Genomic DNA, 20,231 nt, shown 5'->3' with positions numbered 1-20,231 from the left:
CATAAGTGATATTATCTCTGCCCTCCTCAGCTAGAGACAGACATTACACATAAACCGGTTTAAGTGATCAGAAACTAGTTTAAACCTGTAACAGAGCAGACATTGGGTGCACATAAACCAGTTTGAAAATGGCCAAAACCAGTTTGAGATAAACCTGGCTGAATGTAGCATCAGACTTACCTGACTTGGCTCAAACCAGTTTATGCAGTGTCTGTCTCAGACCCCTTGCTGGTTTAAATTAAATCAGACTCCCCCAGCATCCCAGTATGCTGTCTGGGCTGGGCGGAGCTCTGCTCCAGTGAGCTGGGCTGGCTCCTCCACTCTGGTCTCTAACCAGAGAAGGGGCAGTCTGTGGTCAGATGCTGCCTCCCATGGCCCCTGAGGCAAATTCCTCCCTCTGTCCCCTCTCCCCTTCCCCACCTCCACTGGCAAACTCTAGGGACTACAGCTAGGGTTTGCCAGCCCCAGCCACACCACCAAGACTTACCTGCAGTCTGGCAGGGATGAAGTTAATTCCTTCCTCTGTCCCCTCTCTCACCCAGAACCCCCGGGGGCTTGCCTGCAGCCAGGCAGGGAGGAGATTAATTCCACAGCATATCCCAGAGCAGGGGGAGAAGGAGAGGCAAGTTACCCCCCTGTGCACAGATCCAAGCCCTGCACCTGTGAGCCCAGAGCTAAGACTTGCTGGACCAGACTGGGAGGTGGGAAGTGTTGACAATCAGCACACATGTTGGAGATGTAGTTAAGGGAAGTTGCAGACAGCTTCACCAAAGAATGTAGAGAGCTACATTTACATTATAAAGCAGAACATGGAAAAGGTGGGAATACCTAAACAAAGCCTTTTTGAATGCCTGGCTGTCAGGAGACACTGCCCTCAGGATTAGTAAAACTAATTCTTGACATTTTAAATTAGACTAAGTTGTGTATGTTGTGTTTTACTGGTTTGTATCTTAGCTTAGGCAAAGGTTTTTGGTAGTTCCCTATTGTATGCTTTGGAAATTGGTGTGTTCAATACATGACTGCTTCAGAGAAAGGACTTTTTCCCCATCCCCACTGCTCAGTCTGGCTGCAACTGCCCCCCACCCCCTAGGCTGGCAGCTGTCATCCCCATATATTGTGCTAGCCCCGGCTGATGTCTGACCATGCCCCCTCCGCTCCAGCAGGAAGGGATGAGAGCCTTGGAGGGTGTCTCTCTTCCCTCCCCTTTGGCAGTAGCAAGCTCTAGCAGCCCCCAGCTTCTGGCTTGAGCCACTGCAGGCATGTGGTTACATTTCCTGATTTAACAGAGAATGGCTGTCCAGTTATTAATCAGTGTAAACTAAACTGCTTCGACTAACCCGCAAAGAGTGAATCAATTCAGGCTCGGGCTTTTTGAATGTCTGTCCCTAGCTCTCAGATAAGAGGTGAGCCCTAAAAATGGCCACAAACTTTTTTTTTTTTTTGCTCGTTAACTAGACAATGCTTCCAACCCTTACTTCTAGGGTACGGTAATTCCCTAACTCAGATCTAGATTTAGATATGCCAAATCAGTATTTCTGAGCACCCATCCATGAAAAGGAGCCCCCCCACCCAACTTTGAAAGTGTTAGCCTACATGTCGTGACCAAATTCATGGAGGCAGTCAATATCTGGATTAAAATTAATCCCTCCTGTTGATTCCCTAGAGCAGAGGTAGCAGCACGGAGGCAGTCCATGGGCCGAATTAGGCATAGATAATCACCCCACATACTGCATGCACCCTGAACTGGCCCTGCAAGTAGTGCACAGAGCTGGGGCCAGAACTCATATACAATGCATGCAGCATATTGGTCCAGCCCGAGACCCATAAGCAGCACCATGGGCCAGATGACAGGACGCCAGAGGCCAGATCCTGTCTGCAGGCCATATCTTTAACACACTGCAGCCCTCAGAGGCACATATATAGCAGGCACTTGCCACTGGGCATATGGGCTGGCACTGTGTGTGCTAAGGAGCAGGGTGCATCAGACAGATCCCTTGGATGCTGCAGCACATAACACAGCAGCCTTCTCAGCAGGAAATGGGGGGTCAGTGAGCTCTGCAAGAAAAGCTGCAGCTGTGCAATAAAGCTGACATCCAACTGTCCCACTTCGTCCATCTCCACAATCAAGGTCATCTGTGTGCTGCTTCTCACTTCTCTTATAAGCACTAGCAAGTAAGCACAGGAAGTGACTCAGTCATAGGCATGTGGCTTTGAGTAAGAAGCTGAGGCAAATAGGGCTGTAAACTTATCTTCAGTTATTCCACAAATAAAAGAAGGGACCACTCTTATTTTTCCTGGATCATAAAATCCAGATCTGAAGGGCTATAATAGCCTTCTGCCGCTCAAAAGTTACATATCAGTAACAAACTTTCATACCTAGAGACCAACTTAGAAAGGTTTACACTTTCAATATTATCTTCCCAGGGAAAAAAAAGGCTGCAAATTGTACTCTAAAAGGAGGAGATGTGGGTGTATCTTAAATCTCACAAAAAAGACTCTGTTCCTTTTGGTTTTTGACACAGGATTTATATCTTTATTACCTAGGTTTAGGCAACAGCACAACTTGGATAACCTACTAGAGCACTCTGTTGGTTAACAAAGATAAGTCTCCAGAGGATAAAGCATGTTCCTACTGTTACCCAGGAAAGTTTCTTTACCCAGAGCAGAGCGATAATCTTTCTTCTGTTAACTTTTATCCAAAAAATTAAGCATCTCTTCTTGAAACATGGTAATTTAGTACACCAGCAAATTTAAACATATGGTAGCTGACAGATGAACATGTGTAGCTTAAGACAGTGAGCGAGTGATTTTTTGTAAATTATTGTTTGCTAGTCCTGGAAATAACTGTTAGGTTTATACACATCTGTATATAAGAAGAATAAACTGATCTGTGAACAGGGTCAGAAGTGTAGATGAAGCTGAAGGTAAAACAACTACTCACAGTAACTCTGTACCAACGGGCCTGTTTGGCTGGTCTTATTCTTGGTCTCATGTTGTCAGTGAAAAGGAAACTACTTTGCTTTGCAAGCTCTAAACTATCAGCTGAACAGCAACACGCACTAGGAGATAAAACAATACAAGGAAACAGACAAAGCAGAAGCCACAGATATTTTACAAGTTGCTTCCTTCTTGCAGACTCTAGATCCATACCGAATAACTCCCTCTCATACAGGCACAGTAAGACATCTTTATTTCAACAGAAATAATTGAACTGTGGGTAAAAGGCTACAGGTGCTGGCTGGTAGTAGTAGGTGCAAGATGGGCAACACATACATAGAAAAGAAGGATTTCATAACTCACTCATCCAGAGGTATGCTGTTTTTGCCAAGGAATGACATAAAGGCCACTCAGCTACTATTCCACCTCATTTGTATGAAGAAAGAAGAGGCAGAAGCAAGAATAGAGCATAAACAACCATGGTGGCTATTACATACATCACTATGCTTCTACGCTACTGATTTTAGAAGTAGAACTGAGTTGGCCACAACCATTTCTTACTGAAAAGAAACGGAGAGTAGGACAGACTATCACTCCCAAAGCCTGACCAGTGGCTCCTCTCACAAATCTGTGCCAAATCCCTCAATCCAGACTGAACACCTGCCAATACCCAGACCAAGCATTCTAAACTGGCAGAGACTTGTCTGTTTAAAAGAACTGGTTTTCTCCTCTATGGAAAGTTGCAAGCAGAGAATTCACTGCACCTTCAGCCAAGGACTCAATTTCTGGTCAAAGCCCAGATGCTACTCCTGCTACAAAACCATTTTGTACCAAGCTGTTATTGACTGCATGCAGTTTGGTACAACTTCTAAACAGAAAACACCAAAACTCATTGTGAATAGGACAATTTCACTATTTACACAGAGTACAATGCTGACCCTAGGGCTGGCAATTGGTCCTGTTTTATACTGAAACGTCCTCTTTTTAAACCCCTTGTCTTCTGTCCGTTTCTAAATGAGGAAAAGATCGCAAAAAGTCCTGTTTTTTGGTTCACTGGGGAAATACATGTCAATCATTTGTCCTTGCAATTCTATTGGCTGTGCCTAGAAGTAGGGCAGCACACAGCCAGGAGAAGCAGAGTTCCCAGCCAGGGAGGGACGAGGCCTTTTTGTGGGGACTGTGGCGAACCAGTAGGGGGTGCTCCTGCATTAAGCCACCCGCCTCACTGCGCCCAACCACCTTCCAGGCTCTGAGTGCCTCCCTGGGGGTGCCTCACACCTGGCTGGCCCCCTTCCTGCAGCACACCCGCAAGCCTGGGGCTAATGCTGCCACCACCCAGAGTCTGGACTTATCTTGGCCCTGTGCCCCCTGGGAAGCACAGGCCTAGTAGTCGTTGAGGGGTAACTTGACCCACTGCAAGAAATTGGGGTGCTTCCCTCAGTCTGAAGCACAAAAGGTGGTCTCCCTTAGTCAGCCAAACCAAGGGGACCCCAAGGCATAATGTAGACCGCCTCCTAAGAAGTCTCCCACGCTAGGTACAGAGGGGGACTTTATTGGTTACAAGGAGTAGGTTTGGACTAGGGTACAATATCAGAAAAATACTTTAGAGCAAACAGGGGCATGGTAGCCATTGATCACGCATTTGAGTTACTGCAAGCTATTTGTCTAGTTAGATCTCAAGTAACTCACTCACAAGTATCATTCAGAGGCAGGTGGAAATTTCCTCTGGAAGCAAGCAGTTCATTGACCATGAGTTTCAAGAGAGATCAAGTTTCAGGTGGTCCAGCTTCTCTGAGAGTCCTCATCATGGCTGTTTCCCCCCTCCTGGGCAGTCCTTAACTTATATAGACCTTATGACCTCATTTACCTGATCCAATGAAGTCCAGCAACTGCTGGCTGCCAGCCAACCAATATGAAATGCATTAATGGTTGCCGGGTAGACTGGCAGGGTCTCTAGTCCCCTCCCAGGTGTGTGAGGCCAGTCATGTAGGCAGAGGGAGCAGGTTTCCCCCTCCCTCAGGAATGTATCCAGCTCAGGTTACAATTCAGGGTTACCTGAAGCCGATGGGCCCAGGGGTGTCTGCCCTATGCAGTGACCGTAGTAACCCAATTGTCAGATTGGTCACCCGCCTGATAGAGTTTGGGGAGAGACAGAGATGACGTTCTGTCACAGGGATCATCCCCTTACTGGCCAAGAGGCCTGGTGGCCCCAGCCATCACTGCTGATTGGCTGAGGTGGTAGCCCCATCTCTCACCACTAACTGGCCAAGGGGGGCTGCCCCTCACTAAGGGGGACGTCCTGCATTCTGGGGAAGTGTCAGTGGCCACCCTATATAGAACAGAGAACTGCAAGTAACTGGACTTGACAGCGCATGCCATTAGGATCCACTACCTCAACACGACTGAAGGTGGGTACAACCAAGAGCAGAGACCAAACTGACAACAGCACTCACCTAGATCTAGAGAAACAAGAGCTTGTATAATGCCAACAGAGCTACTGCTCTTGTTTCCACTACGATAACTGGGAGTTTGGCTAATGAGTTAAAAAAGAGAATCAAGCCAAGACAGCTAAGTATGACAGTATCATATAGTCACAGTGTGTGATGCAACAGCAAAAATATCCTCACATTTACATTGCACTGGATGCTCTTGAAGAGGTTTGAAAATTTGCAGTTTTGGTGCAACATCGCATTGCTATTACAGAGCTGCAATGTAATAAAACTATCATGTATAAAAGCTGTATCACAACCTTGCAGTCCAATTCCGAGTCAGATACTGCATTTTTCCTGAGGGAAATTCTTTTGTGTTAAGTTCATACAGACAGACGTCCACATGCATTGTCCAGAATTTTGATTTGCATCAAAACAGGAGTGACACAGCCCTTTACATGCATTGTCCTTCTAAGCTGCATTGTTGCTCCTTTGCCAGTAGGTGGTCAGGGAGCGCACACAGCTTGACAGGTTTTTCCCTACAATGAACTGCAATTAAGGTAAATGGGATGGAATTAACGTAACATGCACAGGAACGCAAAAAAACTTAGTATGTTTTATACAGCATATTTCACAAGTCCTTGAAACAAGACAATTAGAACTGCCTAAAAAATGAAAGATATTTATAGCCTTTTATAACTCCTACACACAACTTTTCCAAATACTAGAGAAAGCAATGCCATGAGATCCTCCAGCGCTTTTAGCTAATGCAGTCGTGAGGGGAGAGGGGGTTTGATGATTTATTTAAAAATAAAAAACAGGGGAGATATCAATATCATGTTTTAAAACTTATAAATTCCTGAGATCTGGCACTTTACTGAAGGTTTTTTCTGCACGACCTTCTTGAGCTCTTTAAAAATCAAGTGAACTAAGATTTTTACCCTGAAAATGGCTTTACTTATTTCCTTATGTATTTATAGATGGCAACAGCTTTGGTAGAAAAGAAAGGGGCGAACAGGGATGCTTGAGCTTCTTGCTATCAAAGATTTCCACTTAATATTCATAAAACATGCAGCCTTCATAAAACTTAATCTCGCCTTCTGTCTTGTAGTAGCAGAATTTCACATTCATTTTAGGAAAATAAAAAAAGCTGGAAGCACCAAACTCTGAATTACGTGCCTTAAAACAGGATCAAATTAATAATCTATTTGATATAAGAAGGGATGTAAGAATATATCCAGATACTTCCCCCCCAGGAAAAACAAATATACTTTTCATTTCCTTTCAGCGTCACAGAATAACCTCTCTCACTATTGAAGCATTCCATCCAAGCAGACAGGTTCCTACACTAGCCTTTTCTTTTCATGGATCTTTTAGCTGGTGGTAGTGATCTGGGTTGGGTAAGAAGCTGTTTTATCATCCACGTAAGATTAAGATTTCAGCATTTTTCCTGTTCCATATTAGGAGAAGTTCAAGACCTTTCTATGAAAATACCATCAACAACAGAACTAGGGGACACCCAGAAGAAGCTATTGTTTAGGTTACAGAAGATTAATTCAAGTCCTTGGTCTAACTCAGCAAGAACTAGTACCTACATTCTCACAGAACGTTTCCGTTTTGGCAAAAGCATTTTCTGACCAAAAAAAGGTGGAAGATTTCTAGCTATATCTGGTGGCAACACAGAAAGTCCTGAAATCTCCATGCTGTCCATTAAAGCAACTCTAAGGATTTTGCTTGACATGCATTGGTTGATGCATGCTAATGTATGGTTTGCTCTGCTAACAGGAGGATAGTTGCGCATCAAAGTCTTCTCAATAAACCTGCTGTACCTTACAAGATCTTTAAGTTCACACTAAGCCTCTATTAGTCACTTCTAGGGGGCAACACAACCTCTTAAGAATCTCACCCACCACATACCATTCTTTCCACCGTTTTAGCAGATCTACGCATGTGTGTTTAAGTGACATCCATAAAGCAAAGAGAACCACCACAGAAAAGTCCAGGATTCTTTTCAAGTATAGCTTGATCAACCCCATTGTTCTTTCTTCATTCCTAGGAAAAGGCTTCTAGACTTTTGTTCTTCTCCAAGTGATAGAGGACTTCCTCTACTGTGAAGGGCAAATAATTCAACTTCACTCTGGTTCTTCCACAAATAACAAATCCTGAAACATTTCTCACATTTGAAAACCAGTTTTCAGGCTATTTTCTTGTTTATCCAGTTGAAGTTACATGCTGAAAACTTTGTGGGACCACATCAAATAAATGTATGGTGGCCACTGACGCATCCCCAAAATACCAGTATCCACAGCGAGGGGTGGCCCCTTTGGCCAATCAGTGGTGAAGGGTGGGGCTGCCACCTCCTTGGCCAATCAGCAGCAAGGGGTGGGGTCACCACTTCCCTTCCTCCCTAGTTGCCTCGGAAACCTCCTCATGGCTGTGCGCTGTCCTACCTCTAGGCACAGCCAATAGAATCACAAGGACGAATAACTGACATGTGTTTCTACTAATGACCGGACTTTTTGCTGTCCATTCCTCATTCAGAAATGGACAGGGAACAAAGGGTTTAAAAACAGGATGGTCTAGTATAAACCAGGACCAATGGTCACCCTAAATAACAGGTAAATTTAGTGAAGGTACATAGGACTACATGGGCATGGAGACTACACCATCCTCTTTTGCTGAGGATAGAGATGGTCCCTCAGCAAAAACTTGTAGAACACCAGTTGGACCATGCAACAAAATATATGGAAGAAATACAGCAGACTTGGCACCACAGAAACAAAGATGACACCATTCTTTCCAGGGCTGACACGGCACTTTCCTTAAGAAGCAGCAATTAAAAGTATCTGTTGCAAATTCATTAAAAGCCCTTTCATGCTTCTCACCTGTATAAAAGCATTATTTTAGCATTCTATACCTGGCTGCAAAATAAAGGAGACACTGAGCCAGATCATTCTAAACCTTAAAGGTTTAGAACCTCATCTGTAATTGATGCTACCAAAAAAAAGAAAACAGCAACCTTCACCATTTTAACGGTGAAAACTGCTGTAACCATGGGTAAGGAAATTAAGTGAGTAACCTCTAACCTAGGGATCCTCAATCCCCAGGACAGCTGTCGGACTGGAAGTGGCCACAGGCCGATGAACTGCAGCCCCCCAGAATCAGGCAGAGAGGCTCCTTCTGCAGGACCCACGACAGTGCAGGGTTTGGCCCACCCCCGGGGGTTGGGGACTATCCTTACCTGTCTTCTGGCCAGAAATTCTAGCTGCAGTCAGCTGCGACTGCTGGGCTGTGGCATTAAAGCTTCAGAAACCCCTGCTCTAACCCACTTCAAATAAAAGAATTCTTTATAAGAAAAATTACCAAAATACCCTTTTTTTTGGTTATAGAATGGATAAATACAGATTTGAATGTTAAGATTTCTCGCAAGTTTTCTTTTTTTATGATGTATTTTCTGCAGGGGATTTATTTAATCCCTTTACCTCTTTGGAAAAATGTAGATATACACTAGAGCAAGGAATTATGATTATGGCTTCCTGTGAACAAGTATTAAAATGGTTGCTTTCAGAGGATGAAATAATATACAGATGAAAGGACGGGAAGACAGCATTTTATTCCTACCATGGCAATTCTGAGAAGAAAGGAAGACACACTTTCTTATGGAACACTAATTTCAGATCGAGCCCTACAAGTCTTGAAGAAATAGAGGTAAGACAAGTCATGAAGCAGAAGTCGTGTACAGATGGCATACTGCATGTGAGCAATCACTGTAAGTGATGCATAAAAGTTAAAAGTTCATGATAGCATTATTTGGTTTAATTCCACCTATTTTATCTCATGGGAAGTTGTGTGCACACCAAAAAGAACCATTGGCAACTACTGGTTCATTTCAGCCTTCAACTGCATACAATCAACTAAACTTTTATAGAGATGTGCTACATTTACAACACAATTTATTTCACTTTATTGTTAATGTCCCAAGCTAATTGCAATTGTGAAAAAAAAACTCAAAAGACAACTCATATTTCAACAAAACCAAAATTTCTACTTGCATTTTTCTTTTGCTTAATAAGGTATTTCAACAAATGTTTACCTTAACACTACTTAACTGCTAGCTGTTGCCACCTTGTGATCTGCTGTGTATGTGCCTTTCAGTGCATTTTTGTGAACAGTGGCTTACAGAGTTACTTTCGTTCACTCACTGAAATGTAGAGTGAAAGAGGAAATTACTGATTTTTTTCTTCCCAGCCCTGCTCCTTCCAAGTCAGTGAATTAGTATTTTGGGTAGACCGCATCAGAACATTCTGTTGACACAGTAGCTTTTCAATCACTTTTAATTTACGTAACATTCACAGCATTTTCCATAACAGACAAATAGGAGAGCCAACACTTCTAGTTAATATTAATAGCTCATTAAAAGAAGTATCTAATTTTGCACAAAAACAGCAGGTATTAAAAGAATATAGCACCAAAACCAGTAACCCATTTTTCTTGGAAGTCAATCCTCTAACGATGTATATTATAATGCAAGTTACTAGTCACTGCAAATTTGTTTTTTAAAATTAATGTATGTAAAGATTCCATTTAAACTTCAATAAATTATTTACATTGCTCATCCAGCTGAGTCAAATTGATAAATTATTTGCATGATATTTTTTCTCATTAGTAGATTCTTTTTATTATTGCATACCTTCCCCTTCTTCTCTACCACTGAAAAATCCTAGTTTCACTGTAAGCTACCTCTCTGGCTTGCAAATACGTGAAATAATATAAATTTTCAAAACCGAGTGCAACCATTATCCCATCCCCTTGGTTATCAAAGTAATTTGGAGAAAAATGCAAACTTCTGTAGCCCTGGAATCTCTGATTAGGACCTCAGCTGCAAAGTTGAGGCACAACCCAAGTAATTTGAACTTAAAATCAAGAACAATGTTAACAGGTCCCTCACCCTAGCATAACCCCAACACTCTCCACACAAAGAGGCATCACTATTAAGCTAATAACTTGGCAGACCATTCATTAATTACCTAGCAAAAACCTAATTAAAAAAAAAAAAAGTTTCAGGGAAACCCAGCTCAATTGCAAAAATAACAAGATACAGAAATAGATTCTCTTTCTTGAAGTGAAATTTAAGAAGTGAGAAATTCTGATTCAGGCTATACATAATTTATTCAGACTTTCTTCTCCACAGTTTATGAACAGCCAAGAGTCAGTTTACTTTGTTCTGTATTTTTAAGGCTTCATCAAATATGACAGCCCTAACATGAAGCTCCAGATGCTGCAAAATAACATTAAGCCCTCCAATGCTACTACATTGTACCTAGGATTTTTTTTCAGTGAAACAAACCTGTTCAATTTTAAAATGCAACATACTCGATCGTTATCATGGTGGAGAAAAATGAAGCAAGATGTATTTCATACATGCAATTTAAGAAATAACAGAAGTTAAAAAAATGTTAGTGCTTCAAGATTGCAGCAAAAATACTTTGCAGCAAAAGTAGTTTTTTCTCCTGAGAATTAAAATACCATTTTAGATATACTGTTTGCTTATCATATCATGGAAAGAATAAATAGCAGCCTGTCTACCTGAAAAGGAAAAGCTCATAATACCCCATATCATATGTGAGGATATGAAATAAGAGGGCAAATTGTAGTGTAGTTAGAAAGAAATATCTGCTACAATTGCATGAAGTGTTGACACAAATAACTACTGCCATCTCCCCAGAAAGTCTCTATGAAGATGTGCTCCCTCTACTAATTTATAACTATGCATTTCAGACATTTTAATTTAAACGGTTGGAAAATATTAAACTTATTTAAAAGGACAGAGGAAAACTGGCCAATTCAGGAAGCAGACACAATAAAGCAAGACAGTCTCTTTTTTCCTTTTTCTCTTCACAAAAATATAACAACAAAAACAAAAAGAACAAACAAACAAAAAACACATCCAAGGCCTTACTGCAAATCCCTACCACCAAATCTGTACAAGCAGTATCAAGATGCCTCCTTCAAGATGCCAAAAGGAACATGCCACACAAAGCAAACTGTTTGGGTGACAAGTTACAATTAGCAGATTAAGGGCTCAAGGGGCATCAAAAGCTGCGTAAAATTAAGAGTTCCCAACTTCACGGGATCCTTCCAAAGAGAAATTAAGACAACGGGACAGTACTACAAAGCTACAGAAATGCCATACTGGGTTGTGAGCAGCCAGGTTTTGGGCCACTCAAGGATCGAAGCACTAACCAAGATCAGAAGGAGCAGCTGAAACCAGAGCCAAGATGGGTCAGGAAGCCAGCAGGTCAGTCCAAGAGCAGGGTCTAGGAACAAACCAAGTATGGGTTGGATGATGCAAGGTGGACAGAAAACTGGCTGATTCGCTGGGCTCAAAGGGCAGTAATGTACAATATCTAGTTGGCAGACAGGAAGAGTGCCCCAGGGGTCGGTCGGTCGTGGGGCCAGTTTTGTTCACTGTGTTCATCAATAACCTTGAAGATGGGATAGAGTGCACTCTCAGTAAATCTGCAGATGACACCAAGCTGGGGGGAGTAGTAGATATACTGGAGGGTAGGGCTAGGATTTAAAGATACCTAGACAAGCTGGAGGATTGGACCAAAAGAAATCTCAGGAGGTCTTCAATAAAGACAAGTCAAAGTCCTGCACTTAGGAAGGAACAATCCCATACACCAGTGCAGCCTGGGGACTGTGGCTAAGCAACAGGTCTGCAGAAAAGGACCTGGGGGTTACTGTGGACAAAAACCTGAATATGAGCCAATAGTGTGCCCTTGTTACAAAGAAGGCTTACAGTACACTGGGCTGCATCAGTAGGAGTGTTGCCAGTAGACTGAAGGAAGTGATTTTTCCCCCTCTTCAGCACTGGTGAGGCTACATCTGGAGTACCTTGACTGGTTTTGGGTTCCCCACTAAAGAAATTATGTGAACAAATTGGAGCAAGTCTAGCAGAGGGCAACAAAAATGGTTAGAGGGCTAAGGCACATGACTTTTGAAGAGAGGCCAAGGGAACTGGGCTTAGTCTGGAGAAGAGAAGACTGAGGGAGATTTCATAGCAACCTTCAACTACTTGTCTATTTGTATCTTCCAGAAATGAATGGAGCTAGATTGTTCTCAGTGGTGGTAGATGACACAACAAGAAGCAATGGTCTCGAGTTACAGTAACTCTCAGTAGGAGGACAGCAAAAGTACTGGAACAGGTTACCCAGAGAGCTGTGGAATCTCCATCCCTGGAGGTTTTTAAGATCCAGCTACAAAACCCTTGGCTGAGATGATCTAGTTGGGGATGGTCCTGCTTTGAGCAGGGGGCTCGATTAGATGACCTCATGAGATCCCTTCCAACCCTAACTTTCTATGATTAATATTACCATAACTGAGTTGAGATTTTTAGCTAGAACTAGAAACAATCTATGAAACAGAATAAAACAGGGATGGGCAATTATTTGGGTTAGAGGGAAATTTAAGGAGTTTTGGTGACATGTTGGGGGAGTGTGTGTGTGTGGGGAGATGCCAATTGATCCACTGGAAGCCTGAGGAGGGAGGCTGCACCCTATGCCACTCCACTCCACTGTGCTGCAATGGGGCTATGCTGGGCTGGGCAGCATGCAGACTCCCTGATATCCAAAACCCTAGTTAAGAACAGCATGTTCTAGTGCACCAGTACCTGGAGGAGGCGATTTTAAATTCATTATAGCTTCCATTTCTGCACTCTCCTAATACTCTAAATCATAGCTATATTTTAACTTAACCCTAGATCAGTGATTCTCAACCAAGGTGCTGCAGCACTTCGTGGTGCTATGAGATTTTTTTAAGGGTGCCATGCAAATATTACCACTAGCAGTCTGATCTGTTATGGCCTTTCCAAGTATTTTGTAATAGAAGACTTGCTCTGTTATTTGTCCACAGTCAAAAAACAAACGAAAGCTAAGAGCTGGCATTTCCGATGGGTGCCATGAGGCTAAAAAGATTGAGAACCACTGCCGAAGGTTGTGAAATTAGTATATTAGACTATATAATCACCTGACACTGTCAAACGTATCAGTTTCACATCCTAAAATGACTGACTTTGTAAAAATTGTTTGATGGCATTTTTTTTCATATAAAAGTAGTATCGTTAGTAGCAAAACTACTACTTCTTTTGAACTGTTCACCCACAGGTCAAAGCCACCTATGATAGCACAAGTGCAACTTTCCCTTTAAAAGTGCAGCTGCCAAAACAGAAATGAACAAAAGTTGTGTTTTCGCCATATGTTGATAAAGAACTAACATAATATAATATTCAGCCATGAGGCACCTTTACACAAACTTACCTCAGATTCATCTGTAGATTCTTCCATAGAAACAGGTTCCTGAAAATGACATAAGAGCAAAATGAAGATAAAAAATTAAATGTATACATACATGCACGCATACTGTGAATGCACATACATACAAATGGTTAAGTACTATTTTTGCCTTGAAAGTTTTTAGAGGCAAAAGTTAGAGTTTGGAGTAATTATGACTATTAAAGATGGTGATCCTTTCTTTCTCTCTTGTATCTGCATACCCATTTTGTTTTTAGGACTTGTAATCTGGCACCACACTGACACTCAGTGGCACTGGTTGGCAATGGTGCTATTATGCTATTATGGCTGCACTTAAGCAGATGGCAACCAACAGCACATCCTTCTACCAGTGTGCATCAGCTAGGCAAGGCCAGGTACCTGTGAAAGTTTCTCTCTCTCTTGAGCAATGGGCTGTCAACCCTGAAAGGCAATTTCCAGCATCTTGGAACTTGGGACAGAGCTGTATTCTCCAGTTATCCATGAGCCAAACTTTGTGCTTATGAATAATGTAGCCACTATTCGGCCATTACATCCACTGTCTTATTTAAATGAACTAATTTAAAACTGTTTCCCATAGAATTCCAGTAAGGAGAAAATGGTTAGTAACAACTTTCCTTCTCTCTCTCCAAGCCCCCCACCTTCAGACTGAATGCTTTATTCAAACCTTCAAAGAAACTGTGCCTTTAAAATACTGTTGTCTGGCAAGAAAATGAATCTTAGCATCCTACAAAAAAAATTGAGTCTACTCCTGCTAATCTCTCACCTGTCCACTGGTAAAATCTGCTGATGCAAAGCCTCCTCAAAGAGGTCAGCAAAATGAAGATTTACTTAACGTATTTATAGTTATCAATAGCAATAAAAGGTTACAACTAATATGCTGACAGTGAACGTAAGCATTTTAACAGTAGCACATGATATAAACAAAGAACGAACGCAAGAGAAGAAGGCATTTCAAATCTTATGAAGTAATATTTTGACAATAAGATAAATAGGTGCAACATGTCACATGAAAGAGAGAAAGTTACAGACAGCCAAAAGATAAATGGAATGGAAAGAAAATCTAATAGTGATCATTACCAGTGTCATCTTTAGTTTGCTGGTCACATTTATTTATTTGTTTCCTGTTTATAAAGCGCTCTTATTGTAACCTTTAAGCAAAAAGTAAATGCCTTCTCTATACTAGTGGCTGATCATCTTTACTAACCAGCCAAAACAGTCGGGGGAGGACAGCATTGCCATTTGCCATTACTGGCTCCATGCGGAGCATTACCATGTTGAACAGCCTCAGCTTCCCCAAGTTTTAAAGACTGAAGCCAGACCCCTCTCCAAGATGCAGCCCTAAAATGCGAAACAGCTGCTTCTTCTCTATTTATGTCATGACCTAGGAAAAGGAAAGACTAGTATGCTAGAAAATGGGGAAGAGCAGAAAGGAAGGAGATTAAATGCTAGTGCTCTTCCAAGCAGAGGTTTTAATCCTTCTTTTTCTCATGCCCTCAAATCTCCTACAAGTGGCATAGAAAGATCAGTTCAATAAGCACCATTTTGAGAATCCCAGTATATTTCTTTGCAAAATATACAGGGGTATAGGTTGTAGCCATATTAGTCTAAGGACATAGACAGACAAGGTTCTTTAGGTAAATCTGATATCTTTTACTAAACCAACTAAAATAGTTGGAAAAAGTCTTCTTTGCAAGCTTTTGGTTATAAATACCCTTCATCAGGCTGTTCATTCCATCCAGGAAGACCACGCACCAACTGCGGATGCTTCCTCAGCCTGACAAAGGGTATTTGTACCTGAAAGCTTGCAAAGAAGATATTTTCCAACTATTTGAGTTAATCTAATAAAAGATATCAGTTTTACCCAAAGAGCTTTGCCAAATATAGCCATTATTAAAAAACCAAAAATTTACTTGAATTGAATTTAGCCTAAAATTTAGTTACCAGGGGCTTACCTTAAATTTGAATGGATTTGCTATAGTTATATAAAAACAACCTCTTCTAGTAGATGTGCAGAGGGTTTATTTGTTCACTTGTTTTCGTCAGCATAGTTAAAGCCATTTCCCAGATGGAAGAACCAATGCCAGAAGAAGGATACATGTCACCGTAACTGAATCTACATCAAGGTTTTTGCTGGCACACTGCAAACAGTAAGAAAGGTATTTGTTCCACCCTCATAACACAACTCGAGATCAAGTGCAATGGAAAATGAAAGGCAGCATATAGCACCATACCTAGAGTCACAGCCCGCCACTGTTATTAGAGTAAGAAGAGCCCCGAGTCCATTGATTCATAGATTAGGGTCGGAAGGGATCTTGGCAGATCATCGAGGCTGACCCCCTGCCCTTGGCAGGAAAGAGTGCTGGGGTCAGATGACCCCATCCAGATGCTTGTCCAGTCTCCTCTTAAAGACCCCCCAGGTAGGGGAGAGCACCACCGCCCTTGGAAGCCCAGTCCAGATTCTGGCAACCTTTACCGAAAAGAAGCTCTTCCTGATGTCTAACTTAAATCTGCTCTCCATCAGTTTGGGGCCATTGTTCCTAGTTACTCCAAAGGATGCCGCGGTAAACAGAGCATCTCCTATCCCTTGTTGACCCCCCCCCCACCCCAATGAATTTGTAGATGGCCACAAGATCATCATAACCTGTTTCTATGCAAGCAGATCCCTGTGGACCCACAGAGATTAATATGAATCAATGTGGCCCAACCAGCAGCCCATATCCAGCCCCAGAGAGGTTAACTGCAGCCCTCCACCTCCTCCCCTGCATTGCTGTTCTGTTGCTACTGGGGGTGAGAGTGGTCTCCAGGCTCCACATACCTCCTCCTGCTTCCTTTCCTGCCCCTGGGGGGACAAAAAAAGCCTACAGGGCTGAGAGAGCCTTTGTCCAGGGACAGGTAGGGGGAAACAGATCAGAAGGACCCAGAGACCAAAGTTGGACAGCCCTGATTTCAAATAAGTAAGGTTCCATGAAAGGCCAAGGATCCATCTGATGAGAACAGATTGAAAGATCTGGGCCCAAAAATCAAGATATATGACAAATCACAAGGTATTTCAGAAGATGACTCATGCTACACACAGAAAACATATTACTATCAAAGGTGTATCCACTGTACTTCAACAGATATTTAGATACCACTGAAGGGCGCTGTTAACAGCACCTTTTGAAGAAAAGAATACTGCAGTTCATTAAGGAAATGCCATATAAAAATGAGAAAGGAAAGCTTGGTTAGTAAATGTCCACACTGTGTGTGTCACTAGGTAGGAATTTAGTGGTCATCTTGGGCATTTACAATTGACAGGTATCCTGCCAACTCACTATGCTAGCAAGCTACCTTGAAAAGCTTTCTGCCTGACATCTCCCATTCCCACAGGTAACATTGGAATAGTAACTGTGGTCATAACTACTGCAGGGTTTTCTTGGCTTTTTCTTTAAAAGAAAAAAAGAAAAAGAAATAAACACGAACCAAGAGGATTATTCCACTTCTTTTATTTTTTAAAAATAGTCTCCTTACTCTAAAAAAGAAAATCCCAGGTGAGTGATTAGTAAGTGACCAAAATCCCAGCAGTGGAAAAATCACTATCATTGACAGACCTGTCACATTCTGGGGGCGAAGAAAAAAAAAAAAAAAAAAAAAATCAGCACTGGCATTGCTATATACTTCAGTTGGTTGGCAAATGCCGTTACTCTATAAGCCTAAAGAATGGAGAAATGGGACACAGATGAGAAAGCTGGGGAAATTTTTAAAAATGTCTGACTAGCATAATCTCTCACTTGGCAAACCTGATATTGCATCTCACTAAGTGAAGTATTAGCCCAATATTTCAGTACTGTAAGAAGGCTTTCTCCTTAGAATAAAACAGATGTCCTCAACTATCTTTTGGCCCATAAATTTAGACTTGTAGGGAAGGAGAATCACAAAATCTAAATTCCTTTTTAAAAAGCCCCAAAAATGCACATACGACCAAGTTTGTAGTTTCCTTCAAGGGATGGAGAAGTTCAAACACAAATCACCACATGTTCTGTTCTTGTTCATGAACAGAAAAGAAACAATTCTGGAATCCCACCCATGGAGAAAGTGAAATGCAAATAAAGGTTGATACTTATTCCAACCATTTTAGTAAAGCTACGAAGTTCTACCTTGACTTTCTTTAAAGTCTGTCACAATTAGTGGTGTTCGGCAGAGAGAGAAGAATAACCCAAAGAGACTGTTTCTATCAGTAAATATGTAAAAGCGCACAGCTGATACACAACCAATCATGTAAACATTAAGACTAACTTTAGCATATTTAGGGATTCAACAACAGTAGCAAAAAGAGACTGCTCCCACACTGAACAATAGTTTTTCAAAAGGAAATAGGAGGAAGCAGTGGTAGAAGATACTGAAAAGTCAAATTTCTAAAGTCTTTTAATACAAAGCTTCTATAAGCCCCTATAGTTCAACTAGGAAGCTTGCCTAGATCTATTTTATTTTATTCTAAGCATTCCTAGATCTGCCTTATTCTAATATGAGAAATACCTATTCCCAAATAATGTATCCTAGCAAGATTCCCCCCACCTTTTTTTTTTTGTTGTTGAAAATTGTCATTTGTCACTACTACATTAAAACAGTACAGAGTACTCCAGTTTTGTCTGCCCCTCAGCCCATTCACCCCACCCTCTGCCCAAATTCTTTTGTGCAGCCCCAGTATAAGTTTCTCCCACCTTCCAAATAATGGTTGCTTTCATAATCAATTCAGATTCAATAAAAAAAATCTCTCTAAAAAAGTGTCAGTTTTGGGAATTCTGGACGGTCTTGTTATCTATAAGAGTGTCCAGTCCTCCCTGAAACTTGACCAGTTGTAGAACTGACAGGAAGCTTGCAGCTTTGGGTCCTAATGATGAAAGTCACTAAAAGACTTATGATGTCTCATCTTTCCCTCAAAAATAAATTGCTTTAAAGATATCAATCACAATTAAAAGGAACAGAAACCTAGTATATACTATTGAGTATCCTTGTAGCATATTGGGGGGGAGGAGGGGTGCGTGGGGGGTCAGTAGACCCACTACATGGGGGATCCCCCTACAGGATTCTTTGTATGTATACTAGGAATTTCAAGAGGAGGATCTTCATTCATAGCACAGAAACTAGCTATAAAACACTGTAAGTCACTTAAAATAAATACCCAACATAATATTTTAAAAACAACCCCAAAACCCGAGTCAGAAACAATGTTTAATTAAATGTGTAAGAAATGCTAATTTAATTGCCTAATTAGACATTACCCAAGTTTTTATTCACACTCAAAGTCAATATTAACAAGGCAACTACCAACACATTCACTAAAAGGGCATGACAATTGAAAGAATGGGATTTTGGCATTTAACATCCCTGACATCAAATTATCCCATGCATCTGTCAATCTACAGCCTATTAAAAAAAAAATTAGGTGTAACATCTTTTTATTCTCCTGTGCAATATGAAGTTCCATTTCCAGCTGGGAGAAACAATGCAATCTGTGCATTCTCCTTTGCCTGAGGAAGGGTGACTGAGCCCCAAAGCTTGCAAATAAATACAAAAATATATTTTTTGCAACTATTTACTTGGTGTAATACAAGATATCACCTCTGCCAAAAGTTCTGCATAAACTATGTTGATGCACAAGCAAAAACAAACTGCCCAAATCAAGTGCATTCTGATTCCAGCGCAGAACTGCTGCCCAAATTTCACCGCGTGTATCCAATTGTTTGGGGCACCAAAAAAAAGAGGCCTTGGGGTACCACTGAAAGGCTGAATGGAAACATCTGCAAGAGACCAACAGGCTTCCAGCCTCAGCTTGCCATGCTTCCCCATGCAAAGCACAGATGTAGAGTTGTGACCGACCAGCTTCTACTTTGTTGTTGTTGTCCCTGTGCCCCTGCTTTGGTGATCAAAGTCCCTGTTTCCTACGAACAACCCCCATTCCTCTCTCCACTGCTGGTCCTGCTCTCCCCCTCCTGCTCCCATTGCTCCCACCAACCTTCCCAGCCCCTGCCACTCCCCCCCCCACCCCCTTAACTCAGCCTCATGAGGCTGCTGCTCCCCACAGCCCTCCCCAGCCCTGCTCCTCCCCTCCCCTCTCCTACTGCATCAATGGCCAGAAGCATCGGGTTTCCCTCTCCCCCTCCCCAGAGCTGCCCCTCAGCATGCAGCAAGCACTGAGGCCCTCACTATTCCACTCCCAAACTCACTGCATTGGCCCAGCCTTTACCTTCTCCTCTGCTTCCGCCATGGTGCAGCCGATAAGTCATGTGAGCATTCCAGGAAGTCCGAGGGCCGCGGGGTAGTCTGGGTAATGTAGTTTCCCCACTGCTGCTGAGGTAGAGCCTCTCTACAGCTGTGGCACCTTTGCTGGACGATTAAACAGCTTTCCAGGGCAACGGGAGGTTTAGTGTATGGGTTTGTCCCACTCATGCAAAGGTAAATGGAGTGTTGGCCCCCTCCAAATGACTCCTGAACATTCACAAAGCAGATTCTCCTACAAGTCATGCCTTTAAAAAGAATGATCAAAAACAAA

The 20,231-nt window shown here is 42.1% G+C and overlaps 1 protein-coding gene across 5 annotated transcripts in view; it reads right to left on the bottom strand.

Annotated features, from left to right (window-relative positions):
- VPS41 (VPS41 subunit of HOPS complex) overlaps positions 1-19,988 on the bottom strand; it is a 166,581-nt gene extending 146,593 nt beyond the window's left edge. For 3 of the 5 annotated variants that reach the window (XM_006267880.3, XM_014602587.2, XM_059728674.1), the window contains exons 1-2: positions 19,926-19,988; positions 13,685-13,723 (exon numbers count right to left, since the gene is read on the bottom strand). In XM_006267880.3, the coding sequence (XP_006267942.1) occupies positions 13,685-13,723; positions 19,926-19,946 (60 nt within the window). In that variant the 5' untranslated portion in view covers positions 19,947-19,988. Of the gene's footprint in view, positions 1-11,609; positions 11,659-13,684; positions 13,724-15,651; positions 15,827-19,925 lie in introns of those variants that run through there. The other 2 variants (XM_019483393.2, XM_019483394.2) reach the window with 2 other exon arrangements.
- Positions 19,989-20,231: the final 243 nt, after the last annotated feature.

The sequence above is a fragment of the Alligator mississippiensis genome, chromosome 5 (genome assembly GCF_030867095.1).
Source record: "Alligator mississippiensis isolate rAllMis1 chromosome 5, rAllMis1, whole genome shotgun sequence".
Lineage (NCBI taxonomy): Eukaryota > Metazoa > Chordata > Crocodylia > Alligatoridae > Alligator > Alligator mississippiensis.
The sequence above is the reverse complement of the archived record's forward strand: the minus strand, read 5'-3'. Positions and strand labels throughout refer to the sequence as shown.